Source organism: Thermobia domestica, chromosome 5 (genome assembly GCF_964235325.1).
Source record: "Thermobia domestica chromosome 5, izTheDome1.hap1.1, whole genome shotgun sequence".
In the NCBI taxonomy this organism is placed as follows: Eukaryota; Metazoa; Arthropoda; class Insecta; order Zygentoma; family Lepismatidae; genus Thermobia; species Thermobia domestica.
The window spans coordinates 217,545,367-217,569,032 of NC_137458.1; the positions used below are offsets into that span (position 1 = coordinate 217,545,367).

Genomic DNA, 23,666 nt, shown 5'->3' on the forward strand with positions numbered 1-23,666 from the left:
CATAAGTGTCTCGTCGGTGGGGTTGAAAGATATAAATGTACGAGAACATGTAAGTGTTTTGTAATCCTAAACTCTTTAAATTGTGTTGTTCGCTCGAAATTAGATCACAATCATGAGAAAGATATCTCTGGTACATTAAACGGCAAAGACTTAGTAATTCAGTTACCAATCCAGACATTATATACGTTGACTTTGAGACTGCAATCCACCAAGCAATTGCTTACGTTTGACTCCAAACGACTATAAAGGGCTGCAGATTCCATCTCGGTCAGTCATGGTGGAGAAAAATTCAATCCTTGGGACTGTTAAATGATTTTAAATCAAAAGACTCTGAAGTAGGAGCACTTCTCAAAACCTTGTTTGGATTGCCTCTTCTCCCACCAGATCAAATTGAAGACTGCTTCGTAGAAGATCTAATGTCCCGCAAACCTACACATGAAAAACTGGATGAATTTTTTTATTATTTACTTGAGACCTATATTCTCGCGAACAGCGACTTCCCACCTATAATGTGGGTCGACTTGAATAGTAGTTCTGAACGTACTACTAACTGTTACAAAGCATTCCTCTCTAAACTGAACACTCAATTTTACTCCCCATCCAAACATTTTCCACCTGATAGAAACATTGAAGGGTGTTCAGACTGAAACTTATGTTAAAATGAGAAGCGAGAAGAAAATTGCTCCCAAAAAAATGCGGGAAAAACAGAACTATATAGAAGAACAAATGATTAAACTAACAGAGTCTGCCATTACCCGTTATGAATATCTTCGGTCAATCTGCTACAAGTTTCTCCCATGTACATAGTTCCATTACTTATGCTTGACAGTTGCAACTTAGTACGTAAATTATGAGAGTAAGAATAAAAAAATAATAAAAATGTGTAATGCACATGAACTAGTGTTTCTTAATAGGTGATCCGCGGAATCTTTGCTAGTAATTGTGTTTCCTGACTGTGTTTAGTGAATGACTAAGTTCAGTGATTGAAAATATTTGAGTGGTATGCTTAGTGATGCAAATGAAGTTGACATTTACTTCAGCATGTTCCAAGTAGCGGAAATGGCGAGTCAAAAGTAATTTTCTTCTTTTTCTGTAGTTTGTTCACTGTATAAAATTTCTCAAATTTATGTTGCAACTTGCATCTGTTAAGTGAGTTATTCAAAAGTTGAAAGTTGGAATTTAGGATAGTTACAACTTCACAGGCAGCCAAGATGCGGTTGGCACACGTGAATCGGTACGGTATGTGAAATCGGAATCGCACTGTATGGGAATCAACTCGTACGCTAAGGGTAAATACGCACTCACCAGATGGGAATCAACTCGTACGCTAGGGGTAAATCCACTGTCAGCTAATGGGAATCAACTCGTCCGTTTCGGAATCAATTCGGTATCAGCCGCAAGAACACCGCCAGGATTTTTTTTCCGGCGGGAGGGAAGATTGACAAAAGCACAGTCGCGAATTACAAATCCTACGATGCACACAAACTACGTGACACACTGGTGTGTCGTATCGCACCGGTTGGAAAACACTGGATTAATAGCTTCAAAGTGCGATACAGTTTTTATGCTCGCTTGTGCTTGGTATCGTTCAAAGAATCGATCACACTTCATGCGAGCTGGAATATTTTATTATAATTTAAAAATAATGATGCCAACAATCCATCACTAAACAAACGATATTTGTCTTGATCTAAGAAAGGATTATACCAAATGTATTAATTAGAATACGAGAATGTAGTGCACTATTGTAAATTGGTATAAAGAATTTGAAATTACGTACAATACATGTGTATATGAGGGGAGAAGGGGAGGTAAAAGTGAATATGGAGTATGTAATAATTTTTCTAAGACATGATTGTGGTTCAAGAAACAACAGTACTTACTTTCATTTCTGTTCTAGGGGACGAACTCAATGTAACGGAAGCGGAATCCTTCTTCAGAAAAGTAAGTAAATTACAATTATTTTGACATTATCCTGTATTAACCTGTATTAACACCGTCCCAATAGTTCGGTTTTTGTTAAGCTTATCTTGATCTCTACCAAACTACTAACTTTATCAAATTAGACATAAAAAAAAAAGTGAAAAATTGTGCTGTTAATTTGTTGTTCCTCATGTCATTTACTGATAGAAGCCCAAGAGCACCAGAAAAATGTATCTAAAAAGACTTAATTCCTTAGTTTCTACTATAATTCTTGGTAGTTATTTTTCAGTGATCCTAGGAAGAGTAGCGGAAATGGATTTTCCAGTCCCCCCCTGTTCCTTTTTCGAAAATGCGGGTTTATATACAAAATAGGTTTCTTTTCAATAAAGCATTTATGAAATGTGAACAAAATCCAGAGAGACGTTTCACCAGAGAGAGATGTGACAAAAACAAACAACGTACCCCTCGTGGATTTCTTCATACAAAGTTGTCAGGTGTCAGAATTATATATTTATGAAACATGAACAAAATCACCCAAGTAGTTTTTGAGACCCCCCCTTAATAACTCTCCCCTTTCCCCGCGGATTGAGAAAACCACTCCTTGTGGATTTTTTTTTTTTTAAAGCGCAAAAGAGTTAATACCATATTGCCAGGTTAGTAGTGAGATTTATGAAATATGAACATATTCGGCTTAGGAATCGTTGAAGATCGTTCAAAATGAACTCACCTTTAGAGTAAAAGTACTTTTTTCTGAATTTTTCCTGTAGAAATCATTTATAGGGTTGTGAATAAAACATTCATGTATGAAATGTAAACAAAGTTACTATAGCAGTTTTAGAGAAAATCGCAATATTTTATTTGTACCTTTCAGTAAACTATCCTTACTTTTAAGAAAGGAAAAATTAAAAAAAAAATCCCGTAAAATCCCTCGTTTAAAATTTTATATTGAACAATATGATTATTAGGCTGGTGAATATGTTTATATGCGATAAACGAAGGACGGTAAATTCAGAATTTTTTTTTTCTTCGTGTAGAGACTATGAAATTTGTAAATCCGTTGAAATTCCGTGATCATTTACGATCACCATACTCATTGTCTTTCGTCGATCGAAAGTAGAGAGAAAAATGTAATTCAGAAATCAATTTTCCGAAAAAGATTAATAGTAGAAGAAACAAACGAGAAAAAATGGCCTAACCCGGAAATAATTCCAACACAAATGGTTTTTTTGTCTATCACTTCCAAATAGCGTTGCTAATAATATATTCAAAATCCGCTTTCGTAATGCTTGGGGAAAGTCCGCCATCTTGGATTCAATATGGCGGCCACACCGAGACATCGACTCACACTTAAATGACAATATCTACTCACAGATTTAAGCTGAAAACTTCGTTCCTGCGCCATTTTCAAGATAATAGCATACCTTAAGGGATGCAAGTTTGCATGCCTCTATGTACCACCGCCATATTGAAAAATGGCGGCGATTATTAAAAATATAGTTTCTTTTTAAATTGGCAATAATGTTTTATTGGCAGATAACTCAGAAACTAACAGAGATATGCAGAAATTTCTTGAAATAAACGTAAATGCTCATGATCTTAGCTTTCCAACGAGGGTACTTATGTTCGTTTATCTTACAAAGTAACGGAGCTAGTCGAATTTATGTGGCACTGGGTGTGCGATTTTCGATAATATGACTTTTTTTCTCAGGTTCCTGCTAGAAGCTAAGTAGACGCAGTATACGGATTGACCAGTAAATAATTGCAACACAAATAATTTTTGAACCAGGATGTGTATCAAGGTGTATTTAGCTACATATTAAAAATCTTCTACTCACCTCCTTGGGGAAAGTCCTCCGAAATTTCGTTGAAATATGACTTCTGAGATTTCGTTCAGATGTCGCTACACATCGCAATAATCCATCATTGAAATGAAAGATGATGTGAAAAATTGCTCAAAATTACGATATTTCTTCAGTCCTTGTTATGGTTAACGCTACATGTCTATTTGAAAGGCAAGAATTAAAACAGTGTAGCAACCTCTTCACTGAAAAAATTGTCTTCGTCTTTACAAAGTTTACACCGTTTTCCACATTATCACAAGTTTCTTCCAAGCAATTGTCACTAGTTTATATTAGTAATAGATCACGTTTCTGGCATGAATACTTCATGTCTCTATTGTTTTCATGTATGTGTATATATAATGGATAACAATTAAAACAGTGTAGCTATCTAATCATTAAAATGAATGATCATCTTCATAAAATTCTAGAATTTCTTTACACATTGCACAAGTTTCTCTCACATAATGCCCACATTCAATGTACAAACTATATCTACTTTGCACCGCATACATGTATGTTCATACCTTATATGCATATTCAATACATAAAAACTACATTAATAACTAAAACTAATAATTTTCATTTTCAAAAACTTCAGTTTTGTCTCACATTATCAAAATATTTAACCAGAAACTGGTCACAAATTGATGTACAAAACTGTCCATACTCCTTGCATCAACACACCATACTGACATAGTTTTCTGCGGATATGTATATTTAGTAAATGGCAAATAAGCAGCACACCAATCAGCATAGAGATATTTCATTGAAGAGGATAAGTAGGGATGCAGCTGATACTAAAAAAAAAAATACTTGATTTCTTAACATTATGTCAGCCGTTCCGAACTGAAGAGGAACTTATTAATATTACGGACGGTTTAACTGCCCAAGATCGTGTCAATGTTGATAAAGCAAAATGTGTTGGACAAAATATTTTACTGAAAATAAAGGAAAATTCGTCAGACTCATTCATATTTTCGAAGAAGGATAAAGCCATTACAATGGCAGACAAGAAATCCATACATACGATTACCGGATCAATCAGTATGGAACATAACAAGCTTTTCCAAATATTAGCAATTGTTGCTATGAGAGGAAACATAAATCTAGAAGACGTTTTCCCCTATGAGCTTTGTTCTGTTCCAAGAACTTTATTTGAAGATTATTAGAATCTACGACCAGCAAATAAATCAGCACTGGCTAATGCTTTATGGAAAATGACAAGTTCACCTTGATACACATCCTGGTTCAAAAATTATTTGTGTTGCAATTATTTACTGGTCAATCCGTATACTGCGTCTACTTAGCTTCTAGCAGGAACCTGAGAAAAAAAGTCATATTATCGAAAATCGCACACCCAGTGCCACATAAATTCGACTAGCTCCGTTACTTTGTAAGATAAACGAACATAAGTACCCTCGTTGGAAAGCTAAGATCATGAGCTTTTACGTTTATTTCAAGAAATTTCTGCATATCTCTGTTAGTTTCTGAGTTATCTGCCAATAAAACATTATTGCCAATTTAAAAAGAAACTATATTTTTAATAATCGCCGCCATTTTTCAATATGGCGGTGGTACATAGAGGCATGCAAACTTGCATCCCTTAAGGTATGCTATTATCTTGAAAATGGCGCAGGAACGAAGTTTTCAGCTTAAATCTGTGAGTAGATATTGTCATTTAAGTGTGAGTCGATGTCCCGGTGTGGCCGCCATATTGAATCCAAGATGGCGGACTTTCCCCAAGCATTACGAAAGCGGATTTTGAATATATTATTAGCAACGCTATTTGGAAGTGATAGACGAAAAAATCATTTGTGTTGCAATTATTTCCGGGTCAAACCCTATATTGCCTCTACTATAAGTGTTTAATGTATTAATTCAATATGGGTATTTGAGTTTGGGAGAGCGCAGGTGTGTGACGCAGGTCTTATGCTAATTTGTTAATGAGTATAATAAAGTATATGCAACACGACGACCACCTCTCAGCTTTAAGACCATCCTGACTACAGATTTGAGTTAGCCAGGCCAGACGTGAAGCCAGCCACAGTTTGGGAGGGGGGGCATGAATGTTAAGGAAACCCACGCACACGGTGTTTGCCTACCACGAAGTCTACTTGGTGGTCGCAGGGTTTGAACCCGGAACCCCATGCACCAGAGGTGAATGCTCCACCAGAGAGCCACCGCGGCCTTTGCAATCTAAGAATAGTATGCTTTGAATTGAATAAATTAAGAGTTAGCTATATGCAATTCGATTTTCGGCCGTACACACACGTATATTCAAGTTAAGTGGTAACAATTGTAAAAAGGGCGTATTTTTACAATTTCAAGTCAACTGAATCTTTCTTTCACATATGGTAACTTATAAGATTAAAGTTTTTTTCTTTCTTTCTTTCTCTGCTTCTTACGATATTGAAACTGGCTCTCTCTCTCCCTAACAAATCCCGATAACGTGCTTCCCAAACAGAATATAACTGTCCCACTATATCAATGATTATGGACGTGAAACTTACAGATGCAAAGGAGGAGAAAAAAAGTGAACGTCCATTTATTGCTTTAGGTTCAACACAACTGAACGTTTGTGTGTTCCAAAACCACGTCAGCAGTTAAGTATTTTCATTAGAACAATATACGACTTCCGTTCAACCAGCTGACTCTTCAAAACGTTACGTTAATATAAACGTCACTTGATTGACAATTATCATGAAGTACGAAAAAGGTAAGTCATTCTGAAATGACAACTCCTGTAATCAAGTTAAATTATATACTTACAGATTCAGCTGAAACAATATGATGGGATAATAAAAATACTGGGGAGCACGAATCTTCTAAGTGCTTCTTAATCTTCAAGTGATAGGAAAATTTATGATAATTACACAAACACAAAACGTCACTACGTATCTTAATTGCTTTTCAAGCAAGTTTATAATAATGCGTGTAATACTTGCGAGGCTGACAGTATTAATATCAGACCAAATAGTTTATTGACTATCGGGATTAAGACACCACCTTCGATGACAATAATATGCAGTAAATCTTAGGTATCTAATTTATATTAGCTTCAAAAAAATATAGATCAGCGGTCGTACGCTCGGGATCTACAACTGTTGACTGCGGAACCCTAACTAATACGAAATAGTTTCTGAAAATTAAGCCCATAATTGGCCTGGCGCAGGCCCGCAAACAGAGGAGGGGGGGGCTAGGGAGGGGCCTGGCACCTCCTAAACTTTTCTTGGCCCTTCCCGACTTCAATACAAAATACTATTATTAATACAAATAACACAATTTAGATATTTGTAACATAATTTTTGACATAATTTTTAATGACTGGTGGAGCATTCACCTCTGGTGCATGGGGTTCCGGGTTCAAACCCTGCGACCACCAAGTAGACTTCGTGGTAGGCAAACACTGTGTGCGTGGGTTTCCTCGGGTTCTCCCGTTTCCTCCCACTTTCTTCATTATATCATTTCATTCATTTCTCATCACCATCTCCTTTAGCCTAACCGGCATAATCGTGGGTCATAAAACTCAAAAGTTTCATTGCATTTTCTTCTTAGATTGCAGTATACCCACTTTTTGCAAATTAATTTCCTTTGTTCTGTTGTTACCGTGTTGTTATTGAAATGTAATCTTGTCTACACGTGAAGAATTAAATACTTCTAAAAAGGAATAAATGCGTAACTGGGAAAATTTAATAGTAAAAGTCTTACATCTGGACCAATGGTGTCCAATTATAATGAGCCTGAGGGTCATGACAGTCGTAAGTAGTAAAGTGGAGGGCCGCAGCTATTATTATTATTATTATTATTATTATTATTATTATTATTATTCTAGAAAAGAAAAATATAAAAAAAATATATATATTTGAAATATTATCTGCCTATTTAATGTGACAAATGAGGGTGACTAGCAGCGTTTACAAGGGCTGAGATATCTACATTCATTCCTGTTGTTGTGAGCTGCAGGAGATGTAAAAAGAGAAGAATCTCCAAGCCAGCTTCTGAAGCAATTCTTCACAATTTTCATGGTGGAAAATTCACTTTCATACAAATAGGTACTATCGAATATTCACACTCAAGATTTAGGGAAAGGTTTTACCGTGGATTCCCGCGCCTTTTTGCTGTACAGAATTACTAAATGGATGCCTTATTTCGAAAGAAGATTGAATACATTAAAAGAATGAATAAATATAAATGAAAATAGTATAAGTAATAACAATCGTAAATCGTGAGAGCTTTGTGGGCTGCTAAAATGGTTTGGCGGGCCGCCATTTGGACAGCACTGATCTGGACAGAAGAATCAAACTCAGAGCGGTTAATTCAATGAATCAAAAAAAGTTCCTATGCATCGTTTATTATTATTATTATTATTATTATTATTATTATTATTATTATTATTATTATTATTATTAGTAGTAGTAGTAGTAGTATCTCCCCGTTCTGTTTTACTCATCCTCCAATTATTGCATTACAAGACTGTCAGCGCACATTTCAAAACCCATTCAATAACAGAGAAACAAGCAAATTCGATCAAATAGAATTTCTCAAAAGGCGCTTTGTTTTAAATTGAAAAATTTACATTTTGAATAGCATGAAGTTGTTATAAACTCTTGATGAGGCACTAGCTATTCATTTACATTAGTTTCGTTGTCAGTACTTTAAAAAAACATCTTTTAAAAATTTTTGAAACAAGAATACCTTGCACAACGCGATTTTTACTCTAACTCAGGTTTTGTTATTACATGTGTATTTACAAATTGACAGTTAAGTAGGTTTACTAGTTCAGTTTAGTAACACTAATCAAATAAAAGCAGCAAATGACACATAAAATATACACATATATAGATGGAAATACTGTATTATTCTAGTCGAGTATTGGCTTGAGATATGTTATATTAACTACAATTAAAGAACGGGCCTTCGATGGCCCAGTGGTGAAGCACTCCGCTCAGATCTGGTGGACAACGTCGTGTGCATGAACTTTTAATTTTAGGGTTCTCCAGTTTCCTCACACATTTTTATTCCACCAATTATTTCTTCGGTAACAATTCTACTTTAACGTATGGACATGAACATGATAGTGATTATTTCTTTTTTCCCTGGGCAGGGATTTCTAAAAACTGGGAGTGATAAGTACTACTGGGAATTAACATTCAGAGGCCTATTCACTGTGAAATTAAAACACCGCTAATTTTACAGTAATTATATGATATCTTCAAATAGATAAAATATAATTGAAATGTGGAACAAGAGCGCCCTAGACAGTGTTATTTTGCACGAGGTATAGTTATCACGAGTCACCTAGTAACTTTCAGTTTGTAGCCATTTAGAAACGCTAAAATAAATTTCGATTTTCTAAATAGCAGGAAATCGAAAGCAGATAAGTGAATCGTTATAACGGTACTTCATGTAAAATATTATCTAGGGTGCTTTTCTTCCACATTTCAATTATCTAAGAGTATTTGAAGATATCACATAATTACTGTAAAATTAGCGGAATTTTAATGTCGCCGTGATGGGGCCTCTTCAACACGATAGTTAGCCCCCGGGGGAAGGAAGGTCTTCTCAAGCCACTACTGAAATCGTCACTGAATATTGGGACATTAAATTAAAAGATTTAATTTCTCGTCGACAATTTAAGAAATACTGGCTGTATTGTTTTATAACACGTATATACAGGTCTATATACAGGCCCGTATTTACAGGGGCGGATCCAGGGGGGCGATGTCCCCAGAAGAGGAAACTCTTACTTTATATAAATATATAAATAAAACCCATCCCAGAGTTTGGAGCTATTAAAAGTACTAGCTCTCAGTATTACCTGACCAGGATATTAGTGCGGTTTTTCGTGGAGGGCGCTAGTGTATTGTTTACATCAGTTTCTAGGTAAGCGCGGCGGGACAGGGGAACGGAGAGCGTCACTCTGCAGTGTATCCAACGATTTTCAAAAGTTGCAGTTTACATGTTATAAGTAGCCTAATCTGTTTCGCTTAATAAAGAACTCCATAAATTATATAGTTGTTGTTGAATGCAGTAATGGTTATTCCTGCAGTAATGCAGATGTATTGTGGGTAATGGCATATGCATGGAAATTAACAATTTAAGAACAAGATAGCATACAAGTGAGTTTCTACCGTGTATTAAGCAGATTATATATATAAAAAAATTAAGTTTTATTTGATTTCATTATAAAACAGTAGAAACCTGTAAAACTCAGTAATAAAATGTAATGACTAAAATATTAATTATGGGTTGGTAGCTTAGATACTTGCGCAATATCTTGTAACTGTAAGTTTAAATCAAGTTAAGGCTCGCGATGCTTGTATTTGTTTTAATGTAGGTCTATCGATTGACAACTAAATTATTTTCTTGAGTTGTAGCCAAGAAAGAATTCCGATACGTTTCCACTCGAGAACTGTGGAAGTTCTCTCCGTTGGTCTATTGGCTAGCGCATGTGTCTTTGTTGTACGTGGTTCTGTGAGAGCCCAACAATTAATTTTACAATGTTTCACTTTCATTAATCATCTGTCTCCTCTAGCATAAAGAGCATAATCATGGGACGTTAAACTAAAGAAATTTCATTTCATTGTTTCGATTAATGTGAACCCTTTGGAGGAAAAGGAAGTGAAGAAGAAATTTTCCTTATTTTTTTTAAATTGCTACGGGATTCGATAGCTTGTCTTTCGGGATTGCCTTGTAAAACCTGATTACAATGTATCTTTCTTTTAGGATTATAATCGTAATCCAGCCTTTTGGTAAATGTGAAATAAAAGTATCGATAAAACATCAGCGTATGGGTAATGTAAGCATAAATATCATTGGTTCAATACACAATAAATTCACAACTTTTATTTATGAGTATAGAAATTCCCTTTGAACTCCCTCTGAATTTCTTTCAGACCCTAGGTCTCTTGTGACAAAGAATTAATTCTATTATCTGTTTTCATACACAATATAATTTTGAAACTTGGGAGCCTAGTGTTGTCTTTGTGTCTGTAATACGCAATCATTTGTCAATTGACTTCAGAAGACTGAGTTTAGCCCGTGAGCATAAGTTGCATATAGTTCAAACATATCAGATGTACGGTCTTGTTTAACAAATCCTGTGTGCGCATATGAAATTCAAAGACAAAGGTAATCAATCGTCTTTAAACAGCTGTATTTTTATTTCAAGTGTAAGTACTAAAATATGCTACGTAGATTTCCGGCCAATTGTTTCATCGCCGGTATCTTTGAGCAATGAGATAGCAGTGGAAGACAAACTTCGTTCTTCTAACTTGATATTTTGAAAAACTTACGCAAGTGGTTTTGCTACTTAAATACATATCTATTCACTCTAATCAATTTCAAAAGTACCATTAACTTTATAATAACATAATGAATGTAAGAGTTACCCTGAAAATGTATTTTATATTTCTTTTTTAATATGGAATTCATTTTTTCTGAATTTCACGAGCTATAAGAAATCAATTGTCAGGTTCCCCACTTTAAATTTTAATCGCTCCCCTACCGCCTCAATGTAACATTGGGTTTATTTCTTTTAATTTTTTTTAATATGGTAGAAATACTGGATTTTTAAATTACCAAACAATGCTAAATAATGACAGGTTAGATATCAGAGAAATTTATCTTTATCTACCTTCTTAATTAGGGGCGGATCCAAATCTCCTTCGGAGGCGGTTAAATTATCAGTTTCTCTCTCACCAGTCTTTTGCAGCACATCCGAAAATGATCTCAATGCAAATTTGTTACTGAAGGTACTGTCAATCGATCGATCACATGGTCCAAATTGGTAGCAATTTCGAAGACGCCTTATCTCAAAACTACACAATAGAACTTGCTTTAAACAATGAAAGCGCAGTTGCCAAAGTATAACTTTGATTCACAAAGATGAACTTCGAGGTTTCGTTAACAGATGAATTAGGAATTCCTTACACTCTAATGCTACGAAGTTCTCAGTGTTCCTTTGTACAACACTGAGGTTAGTTTATTCACAAGTTATTGTCATATTAATATGGAGGGTGTATGTACTTTTTCTTCAGTCCCTTAAAATGTTCTGAAAATAACTTCCATAACTTTTGAAATTGTGTTTGTCTTAACTTGAACATATGCGTGAAGTGGTTTATTATGAACAGGGCAAAAACAACTGAGATAGATTAATTACAAGTGATCCGGTTAGAAACACTGTTGTTTGTATTTTAGTTCCAAAATCGGCCGCCCGCACTCGTTCGCTGGTGGACTAATAGCAGTATTACAACCCACCGTCCCCCTCCCCGAAGTCCGTCCTGGATCTGCCCCTCTCTATGGCTTATGGAACCCAGAGGTTCAATGCCGCGTTCACAAAAGTTCTCCAATGACTTCTGTCCTTAGCTAACTGCATCCAGTTTCTACTTTGTATTCCAATCTCTGCGAGATCCATCTTAATATTGTCCTCCCATTTGCGCCTAGGTCTTCCTCATGATCGTTTTCCGATTGGTCTTCCAGTCAAGACTTTGAAAGCGTTTCTACTTTCTTCCATTCTAACTACATGACCTGCCCACCTAAGCCTCCTAGACTTGACGACCCTAACAATGTTTGGTAAACCGTATAAATTATGTAGTTCCTCGTTATGAAGTTTCCGCCATTCCCCATTCCCGTTCCTCTTAGGTCCGAATATTTGTCTCAGGATCTTGTTCCCAAATACTTTGTCTACGTTCTTCCCTCAGAGTAGGCGACAATGTTTCGCAACCATACAGAACAACAGACATGATTATAGTTTTATATATTTTAAGCTTCAAATTCCTCGTCACAATTCGCGACTACAAGAGATTTTAAACTGAATAATAACACGAATTCCCTGCTTTTAGTCGACATTTAATTTCTTTGTGAACAAGATTTTCGTCTGTTAATACGAGGGCGCGGAAAGTTTTTAGCTCTGACCACAAGCAGCATCGAACTGGAGCAAAACATTTTAAAGTTTTTCAAAGTACTCTCCACGGACACGAATACACTTTTGCATCCTTTCAAACCACTTAGAAAACTGTTCATTCCACACACTTTCGACTGTATTGTGCAGACTCCAAATAAGCACCAATCGCATCATCATCCGATGAAAAGCTACGTCCACGCAAGTGTTTCTTCACTTTGGAAAACACAAAATCGCACAAGGCCAAGTCCGGCGAATAGGGTGGATGTGGCAGCATTCTGACTCTTTTCTGGTTAAAAAAATCTACAGTTCTTGCAGCACTGTGGGCACTTGCATTGTCATAATGCAACAGAAGATGGCAGAGTTTTCATCTTGGATGTTGGGCCTTCCATTTCTTGAACACAGTGAGAATACAAACTGTTGAGTACCACTCAGCTTTCACCGTACTCCGATTGTCAAGTACAACAGTCGCAACATGTCCCTTCCGTGAAGGAAAAAAAAAAAAGACGCGACCATTTTCTTTCCGACACTGCGAGGTCTCTTTACTTTGGTTGGGGATCTTAATTTTCGAAACACCACACTTGCGACTGCTGCTTGGTAAGCGGATCATAATGATAAATCCATGTTTCATCACCCATGACTGTTGTAAACATCACGACTTGCCCCTTGGTTGAATTTATTCAGCATAAATTCACACTATTCCACCCTACCCTCTTTTACCCTTTCCGTGAGTAAATGGGGGACCCAACGGGAACCCTTTTCCTGAGACCCAAGTGTTCATGCGTAATTGTCTGCGCTGCTGTTGACCCAATCTTGAGAGTCGCTTCGATCTACAGGAAAGATACATGGGGATCATCTTTCACCATTTGGCTCACAACTTCGATGTTTTCGGGAGTCACTGTAGTGTTTGGTCGTCCCCTTTTAAATTCCCGAAACCAATTTCTAACACTGGCTCGCGAAGGAGCAATTTCCCAAAAGTATTCACCAAAGTTTCAAGGCACTGCTCCGCAATTAAGCCCTTCTTGTAATCGTAGAAAATCACAGCACGAAAGTCACATCTTGACAGTTCCATGGCTAACTAGACAATGGGTCACGCGCGCTTCCTTATCTCTCTTATCTCTGACCATGCTATCACACTAATTTTTGCCATTGATGGCTGAAAGTCACAAAATATCAGTGTCGAATGCAATAAACAAACTTTCGGCATGGCCTCGTATTGATTCTTGATATTTGAAAGTATTCACTTTATCAAAAGTATTATTTAATATTTTAACGCATCCATAATTCGCCGTATAACGGTCCCGACGCACTTCCATGTATTTAGTTGTCTCTGCACTTCCTTTTAAACCCATGTCTCTGCAAGCTTTTAATAAGATCTCTGCATTTCTTTCTATTGCTCTGTCATACTCTATTAAATTTACGTCGTCAGCATATGCCATAACCTGACCTGACGAACACAGTTCAACTCTAGGCCATGGTTGATTTTCATCATATGGCGTATTCCAGGATAAAGTTGAATAATAATGGTGACAACGCATCTCCTTGTTACAGGCCATTCTTGGCGTGAAAGCTCGTGGTCAAACATTTTCTACCCGGAGTTTTTCTTTGGGATTCATTGAAACATAATTAATCTAATTAGGTTTTTCGGTATTCCAACTTCTGTAAGAATGTTGTGCAGTGTTTCTCTCCTAACCGAGTCGTAAACCTTTCTAAAATCATTAAATACAGAAGATAAGCCGGTGTATTGTACTCCCACTTCTTTTCGAGTACTTGTCAAATGGTAAATATTTGGTCCGTAAATTGGTTGATCGATTTCGTCTGAATTCGCACTGATAATCTCCAATAATTTTATCTGCGTAGGAAGTCCATCTTGCTAATAGAATGTTTGAAAGGATTTTATAGGATGTTGACAGAAGAGAAATGTCTCGATAATTATTAGTCAGTTTTGTCGCCTTTCTTGTGAATTGGAACAATGATTCTTTCCACTCTTGTGGCAATCCTTCCTTGTTGTAGATAAGGAAAATGAGTTTCTGTATCTTGCTCCACAATTTTTCGCCTCCAGCTAAAATTAATTCAGCCGGAATTTCGTCTACACCCGGAGAATTGTGTTTCTTTAATTTCATTTTAGCGATTTCTACTTCTATTCGGTTGGGTTCTGGAATATGCGGTTCTGCGGTATGTATCTCCTTTTCTCCACGGACATTAGTTTTTAGCTACCGTCTCCTTTAGCCTAACCGGCATAACTGTGTGACGTAAAACTCATAATTTCATTTCATTTCATTTCATTAGTTTTTAGCTGCGTATTAAGCAAATCGTCAAAGAAAAATTTCAAGATGCTCTCCGTATCAGTGAGAACTGTTCGGTTAGGTTTCTTTAAGATATGAGCACGAGGTTAATAGCCTTTCTTGAATTCGTTGATCCCTTTATGCGTGTCACGAATGTTTTTACTATTATCTTCAAGTTCCTTAATTTTGGACTTCAAAAAATCGCGTTTGTTCTAAAAGTTTTGGCAGTTTCTCGCCTGATGTCTACGAAATTTTGTGTAGTTATTTCATTCGGATTTTGTACCCAAAGTAATTTTGCCTGTTTTCTATTCTCTGGTAATTTAATGCATTCCTGGTCGAACCATGGTTTGTTCCTACGTATTTCCTCATGTCCCAATTTTTCTTTTGCTGAAATTTTAATGCTATCTCTAATTTCGATCGAAGTATCCTCAACACTAATGCACTCCGAATTCTAAAGCCGAGAATCTATTCGAAATTTCAATCTGGTATTCCTCTCTTCCTTTCTCTCATCTAATTTCTTTAAATTAAATCCCTCAGTTTTCGGACATTGAATATTTCCTTTACTCAACGATAATCGCTCTTATTATCGCTGCTACCAGGTAGTGATCAGTCACAATCAGCCCTCTAAATGACCAGATATCAATTATGCTAGATTACCTTCTTCTATCTACTAAAACGTGGTCATTTTTTTTTTTGTTTTCGTTTTTTTTTCGTTTTCGTTTTTTTTCGTTTTCGTTTTTTTCGTTTTCGTTTTTTTTTTTTTTTTTTTTTTTTTTTTTTTTTTTTTTTTTTTTTTTTTGTCTGGTAAGGTCGAAGTGCATTTATGAACGTCGCAATGTGGGAATTTTGTACTCTTCACGATTAAGTTTTTGGATGTTGCAAACTTCACGAGTCTAACACCGTTGTCATTACTTTCCTTATGCAGACTTTCGTTCCCTCTGAAAATATCCTCTCGTCCTATCTTCTCATTGACATCCCTAATAGAATTTTCATATGGTATCGCGGGAGTTAGTTTTTACAAAGTGGAACGGATATTTGACAGTCTTTTATATCGTCATCCCTATCTTCTGTTCGGGCATGTGCATTTAAAGAATATCACACCCCAAGCCTTAAGAGTAATAAAAGAAAGTCTGTCATTAACAAATTCAACCCGCTTAATTGCTGATAATATTGGTTTGTGAACGAAAAACCCTGTTCCTAATTGGTGATTTTCATTTCCTTCTCACCTAACTTCCTGAACTCCTAGGTCCATCCTGTATTTCTCTAACTCGCTCGTTACGGATTTTAACGCGCCTGCCCTATAAAGACTTCTAATATTCCATGTTCCAAATCTCATGTCCATTTTCTTTTGCTGAGGTCGTGCCAAGTTACCAGTCCTTGTCCGAGGCTTTTGTGAATATTTCTGAACAAGTGCTTTTTTTTTCTTTCTTTCTTTTTTACAGAATGAGGTTGTTAACCTTACCCAAACCCTCAAGCTGGAGGACCACTCCTTGTCTGTCCGCGACTGCTTATTCAGTATATTCGCAGCTAACCCCTATATCTAGAGGCCGCCTCCTCGATCCTCAACCTGAGGACGCGGCATGCCGTAATGACAGGAACCTAGGATCCGCCCCTGCGTATTTATATATTGTGCGCCCCTGTATTCTAAATTTGCCGCCCCCTGCACAAACTAATAACTCAAACAAGGAAACAACCCGTGATTTTGTTCTTGTTGAGTAACAGTTTAGGTATTAAAAGTTCTAACGTAATTTTAAATGACCTAATTCTCTCAGTGATTATGATGTGATGTTCGGCCCGAAGGTGTTTTGAACTGAAGGTCCCTTGGCAAGATGGAACCCATTGTAGTGTGCCATTGGCTTCCATGGTAGGAGGAGCGTGATGTACTAAGAACAGGACCTAGAGCTTAACTTGGGATCCGAACCACTTGTGTCCTCACTGGGAATCGAACTCGGGACTCCTTGATTACAAGGCAACGAGCTTACCACTCATCTATTGGGAGCACATTCTCTCAATACTGGCATGTAATTTATTCATGTATGTTTTAATTTACTGTCCGGAGAAAATGAATTCTATTAATTCTTAATCAACTGTTATGTCTTCTACTTTCATAATTTCACTTCAAGTTCTTAAATATTTACTTTTATCATTGTAATAGTTAAATATGGATTTAAAAAACACTAGGCAGTGTTTTTGACATTGCTTATTTTGAACTTATCACATAATTAAAAATTATAGTGAGGATAGGAAAAAAGCAATTTATAAAAAACGTCATACGTAAAAAATTTAGTTTACATAATGAGTGGATGACTAATCAGGTAACCTAGCTTATTAGTAACTACTGTAAGCAGAGCGAATTAAATACGTTAACATTTTCTTGCGCTTGAGCGGGAATCTGAGGATTGCTAGTTTTAAACATTACTTTATTCTGGATCTTGAAAGAAAATTCCAAAATTTTGCCACCCTGTGTTCGAGCACAGAATAGCACTTATCTAAAGTGCGTATATATGAAAATAATTTTCTATAATTAGTTTATGTATCGCTCACATCTGGTACACGAGATTTCTCGCTGTTCTCCAGTTTCGCCGCTTGAATAATAATAATAATAATAATAATAGGTCGTCGTATCATAAACAATGTTTGTAAGCCGATGCTATGAAACTCTATAATCCCTGAACCATCACTAAGCTTGAAGTGATTTCCGCCCAAGTCAGTTTGTGGTGGACAACATTGTGTCCGTGGGTTTTCTTGGTTCCCACATTCTCATCCCACCAACTATTACATTATCATTCATTTGCTTTAATAATCGTTTTTAGCCCAAAGGACATAATCGTGGACCGTTAACCCGAACGCTTTATTTATTTGAGTTCGAAATAACAGGGAGAAGGCATCACATATCGTCCCTTTGTTTGCAAAGTGCCGTATCTAAAAATGAGTTAAGACCAGCCCCGAATTCCCCTTTAGGAGCTCTATAATTCTCTATAATAGCCGTATCTAGATTCTTAAATATAACTGTGGAATATGTAGTTTTATGTCTGTCGTATCTCAATTGCAGAGAATTAAATTTCTCTCGAAGTGCCGTAACTCAAGACACTACAGTTTACAAGAAAAAATAAGTTCCTATTGTTCACACAGAGTCGTATCTCAAACTACTTTCTATTTGTATAATATAATATAATATAATATAATATAATGTGTGTGTGTGTTCACCTTAATACGAAATTTGATTTAATATGTTGTTTAAGCAAGTAGTCCAGTTATTATAGGTTCAAAAATGAAGGTTTAGAAAAAAAAAAGTCTTACTATTCGTCCGCGGTTGAAATTTTGTCTTTCTTGGAAGAGAGAAAATACGAACTATACGCTACCGATGTCTGAATGTCAGTCTTTTATATATATATATATATATATATAATGTGTGTGTGTGTGTAACTCAAAGAAAAGGAGCGAAGAAAGTTGTAAAATTGAGTGGAGTTGACGCAATGTTTCTCGTACATGTATGGTTCACGATTTGATTTTGCGATCACGCTTCCGTTAAGAGGCCTCATCCCGGTGAAACTAAAATACCGCTAATTTTACAGTAATTATGTGATATCTTCAAATAGATAAAATATAATCGAAATGTGGAACAACAGCGCCCTAGACAATATCATTTTACATGAGATACCATTATCACGATCCACTTATCTGCTTTCGATTTCGAGCCATTTTGAAAATCGGCATTTATTTTCGCGTTTGAAAACGGCTGAAAACGGAAAACCACTAGGAGACTTGTGATAACGGTACCTCACACAAAATGATATTGTCTAGGGCGCTCTTGTTACACATTTTAATTGTCTTTTGTCTATTTGAAGATATCACATAATTACTGTAAAATTAGCGGTATTTTAATTTCGCCGGGATGAGGCCTCTTAAGCAGATTTGTTCTTGCATAGGATCAAGTGTGAATACTCATCGGTATAGCACAACACCTTACATCAGTAACTTTAAAACAAACATTATAAACATTAAAACAAATAAATAAATAATAAATACAGTAATAGAGATAAACGAAAAGATAAATTTTTAGTATGTGGAAGAGTGAAAGTAAACAAATGGGAAAACATACAGGCTGAAAAACTAAATGCTTAAGTTAAGCCAGAAATTCGTGTGGTGCAAGGTGAAGTTATATATATATATATATATATATATATATATATATATATATATATATATATATATATATATATATATATATATATATATATATAAATAGAAAGTCATATAGGTGAAAAACAAGTGTCAGTGATTATTAGTGTTAGAGGCAGCAAAAGCATACAGCGTAGTGTAGTGTTAAGAATATTATTTTTGGTGCACAAGTGTTACCACCGCACCAAACACAGGTGAAAACCATTAGTGCAGTGAAAGAAATAGGTGAATACCAAAGAAATATATTTAAAAATAAATAAATATATATATATATATATATATATATATATATATATATATATATATATATATATATATATATATATATATATATATAATAACATATGGGTGAAAAAACCTAAACACACAGGGAAAACCTGCAAGAAACAAGAAGCAGCCTAAGGTAAAAAGAAGCCAAAAGGTAAAAACATAAATACGCAGAGAACACAGATACCAAACACACATACATAAATACACAATAAACAAGCAGTCTAGATTCAAACTCTTTTTAATTTTTTATACTTTTGTTTGTTTGTTTTGTTTCGTTTTTGTATATTTTCCCTTTTTTTTGGTCTCCTTTCCTCCCCTATCCTTTCCCTCCCAAATTTTCCTATTTTTTTCTTTTTTCACTTATGGAAATAAAGAAAAAAAACTACCATAGAAATTATTCGCCATGATAACTGGTCGGTTTTCGAATGCTCTAGGTAACCGACTAAGAGTAACGCGACTGAGCGAATGTTAAAAAACATTATAAGGAAAATAGCATTGGCAAGATTTGTCACTGCCTTTCTTCTGGTCAGATGCGCGCCCTTTGGAAAGTTGACTCTTAACACTAAAAGTCATAAAACCTAAATAAGGAAAGATATCGAACTGCAATTTGTTTTAAAAATAACTTCAATCCTTTCTCAATATTTTTCTCGCTTTGCACCCCCATCTAAGCTGAAAAATAATAATAATAAAAAAAAGTTTTTCACTAGTCAACTTTTTAGATATTGCATTGCAATAGTATATGCACTTTCTCTTACATTTTATTTTTTATTTTAAAATTCAAGAAGGTTTTTTGAATGCCAACTTTTTCAACATTGGCACCAAATATGGTGTTAATAGCTGTATAAGTTTCAACGTTGTATCTCTTATAATTCCGAACTTTATGACGTGATATGTTTAACGCGACGTTAGAATTTGCCATTAGCAAGATTTCACTATTTCACATTATTTCATTACTTGAAAATTCTTCTTGATGTGAGAAAAACACATTATTTGATACAGAATACAATGTTCTATAAAAATTATCCATATCTAGTAAATAAAACAATTTCTAAAATTCAGGCTAAGTTTGGCAACAATGGGCATAAGGAAAAGCATTGGCATTTACTCCTGTACTGCAATCTAAGGGTGAGACGCTCTATAGAACTCGTCTTAGCGCTTCCCCTGGCCCGGTGGGGTCACTCGGTCGAAAAAGTGTAACAGCTTTTTCAGGCCAGCCACCCTGAATGAGGTTTTCCTGGGTTTTCCTCATTCACACCAGGCAAATGCCGGGGTGGTACCTAACTTATAGGTCCCAGGCCGCTTCCTTCCTTTCCCAATCCTTTCTTCCTTCCCTTTCCCCGGATTGTGTGCTCGCCGAGGGACGTCATCCCTCAAATCGTGAAGGGCTACATGGCCTTAGATGCCGAAAGCCCAGAAATCCAAATCCTAAAAATCCGCTTCCCCTGGCCAACCAAACCAAAACACTCTTCGACTACACCTGATATTGGCATCACACAAGCTTGATTTCATAATTGCAGTACATAATTTAATTTTTAGTCCAAAATAAAACAAACTAATTAGTAGTTGATCGCCAAATAATCTGAGTAGCTTGCTTGACATATTTTTATGGTCTTATCATAATAACGGTAATCCACAATGTTTTTGGAATTATAACTGGATGTGCATATGTGTAGAATGAATCAACAGTCTGTTGCTTTAGAACAGAATATTTAATTATGACAGTCAAGCTGTTGTCTCAAGTATTATACTTGGACATTTTGCAGATCTCTTAAATTGATGTAAATTAAATATAAACACAAAGTTGGAACTAAAATTTAATTTTGCGGACTCTCTTGGCTGCAAAATTTTTATAATGTCCTCAAAAGATACCTTTGAAGCCAAGTTATGCTCTATGGCAGCGTTTCCCAACCTTTTTTTAACTTGCGGCATACTACGAGTGTAGCTTGAATTTTCGCGGCACACCCATAAATATTTATTATTATTATTTCTAATGTAAAATACCTTTTTTTTTTTTTTTTTTTTTTTTTTTGATAACATCTCTCAGAGAAGAAAGCTCGACCACTGGTTTTCCCCCGTGGTAAATCATGTTTGTTTTTGTTCTAATTTAAAAACAAAACAATTGCAATGAATTCTAGACTCAGGTTTTAAAAATACACTTTCTTTTTCGAAAACTGTAACCAATCTTTCACGAAGGAGGAAGACCATTAAATAACGAACAAAGAAACAAATCTCTTGTACTTTTAAAACACAAATGTAGGTAATAAGCTTCGTCGAAAGGATTGAATAATAATTTAAAATTTCAAGTTAGGATATAGTTTGCAACAATATTGAAGCAATAATGGTCATAATGATAATACTTTTTTCAACATTAAAAGTGTACAGAAAAGTACCAGTATGAAACTTACAATTTATTAACATAGTAATTATATTACATTTTTAAAATATATAAAGGTTAGAATTCTTCAATAATATTAGTAATGTAACCATTTTTCAAAAATAAGTAAAACAATTTGGTGCACGAAGCAAAATTAATGTGCAACTTGAGCTTAATATTCTTTCATGATTTTCTTCAATTTTGCACGGATAGTTGATAAATGTACCCTTATATCGTGTTTGGGAGTTAACAGTTGTGACCTGTTCCTACACTTAGTTGTGTTCATTGCAGCTGCTTAAGTAGGATGTAGAAAAGGGAATGAGAACTTTCACAGCCTTTGTATAAATAGCTGGATATTCTCTCCGGAGAAAATCCAGAAATCCAGAATGATGCCATATCTTGCTATGAGTACTTGAGCTTCAAACTTCGGTCATTCCTCTCGTCGGCCAATTCACTTTATTCCTGTACATTTAATTCTGCTGACTGTAGGACAGAAGGAGCAAAGGGGTCACTCACCCAGTCAAATGAAGTCAACGGAAGCATAGGAAAATACTTCTCAAAATTGATGTGCATGAGGCACCGAAAAATAAAATTCTGTTTCCGAAATATTATCTGCTAAACAGTTGTGTATGTAGGCTACAATAACATATTACAATTACAGTATTTTCCCCTTCTGGAAGTTCATAGTAATGCGAAATACAAATATAATCTTTTTCCTATGTCTTGCAATTTGGTTGGTGTAGAATTAATAATTCTGTTTCGATTTCCTTACGGCACACCAGCAGCCCATTCGCGGCACACCAGTGTGCCGCGCCACACCGGTTGGGAAACGCCACACCGGTTGGGATTCAAAAGTGCTGGCTACAGAGTTTTGAGTTTCTCTTGAACACGGCTCAACTGCTGACAGTACACAGTTAGATTGATGCGATGACCAACTGGTAGCAGTTCCCGATGCACGATGCCGCGAGTAGTTCATCAATACACAGGAGGACTTTCTTCTGGTGTAGTGCTGGTTTCGGCTGTCTTGGAACCGTTCATGGGATGTTAACCAATTATGACGGCACCGTGGAGCTTCGTACAGGACCCATTTCTCATCACATGGCAACACCTTGTCCAGAAAAGGCTCCTTCCTCACGAGACAGCAAAGAAACACAGGTGTCTGCTTGCGTTGCCTTTTGACCCGGAGTCAAGTTACGTGGGACCCATCGACCCAACTTCTAGTGTTTCCTCAGTTGATGAAGGTGCTGCTGAATGGTTTCGCCACTCTCACTGAATTGTCCCCATGCCGTAAGCGTCGGTGGACCACAAATGGGCAATTAGCGACATCTCGCCAAACATTGGCGGCGCCGCAGCGACGATCCTCGGTGGCCCCTCTACCGTTTTGAAAATTATACCTCCAGTGGCAGACGCGAGAAAACGCCAATGAACCACAAAATTACTCCCCCAAAATGTTCAATCGGCTATATGCGTGATTTAGTTACATTAAGGTGAGTCTAAAAACACTTTAAAAGTATCAAAAAAAATTACCCCGAAGGGGACTCATACCACCAACCTTATGATTACTAGGCAAGTGTTCTTCCTACTTCGCTACGAAGGCGATAAAGGAAACGTCGCTTGTAAAGGGATACATCGTTAAGATCTTTTTAATTTGGTCAATCCGAGTGCTCCTTTAACCGTGTATATTCGACGATAACTGTTTGGAATTAGATAAAATGTGTTCGCCATGTAATTTTGTAACAAAATGACGCGTGTCTATTTACTTTATTTCACATACTCACTTTCTAATGATCGATGACAGTTGTCATCTAAATTCAATTTAGGAACAATTCGTCAGGAAATAATAACATATAATAATAACCGCATGCACATGACTGGCGGTAGTTCGTGTT

At 36.0% G+C, this 23,666-nt stretch overlaps 1 protein-coding gene and 1 long non-coding RNA gene across 3 annotated transcripts in view; one reads left to right on the top strand and one right to left on the bottom strand.

The window, feature by feature from the left end:
* BicC (protein bicaudal C) overlaps positions 1-23,666 on the top strand; it is a 444,159-nt gene that overhangs the window by 165,452 nt on the left and 255,041 nt on the right. Inside the window, exon 2 of the mRNA XM_081759695.1 lies at positions 1,901-1,944. Within this exon, the coding sequence (XP_081615821.1) occupies positions 1,901-1,944 (44 nt within the window). The remainder of the gene's footprint in view (positions 1-1,900; positions 1,945-23,666) is intronic.
* Positions 1-23,666, bottom strand: part of LOC145686407 (uncharacterized) — a 501,835-nt gene that overhangs the window by 95,238 nt on the left and 382,931 nt on the right. The window lies entirely within an intron of this gene.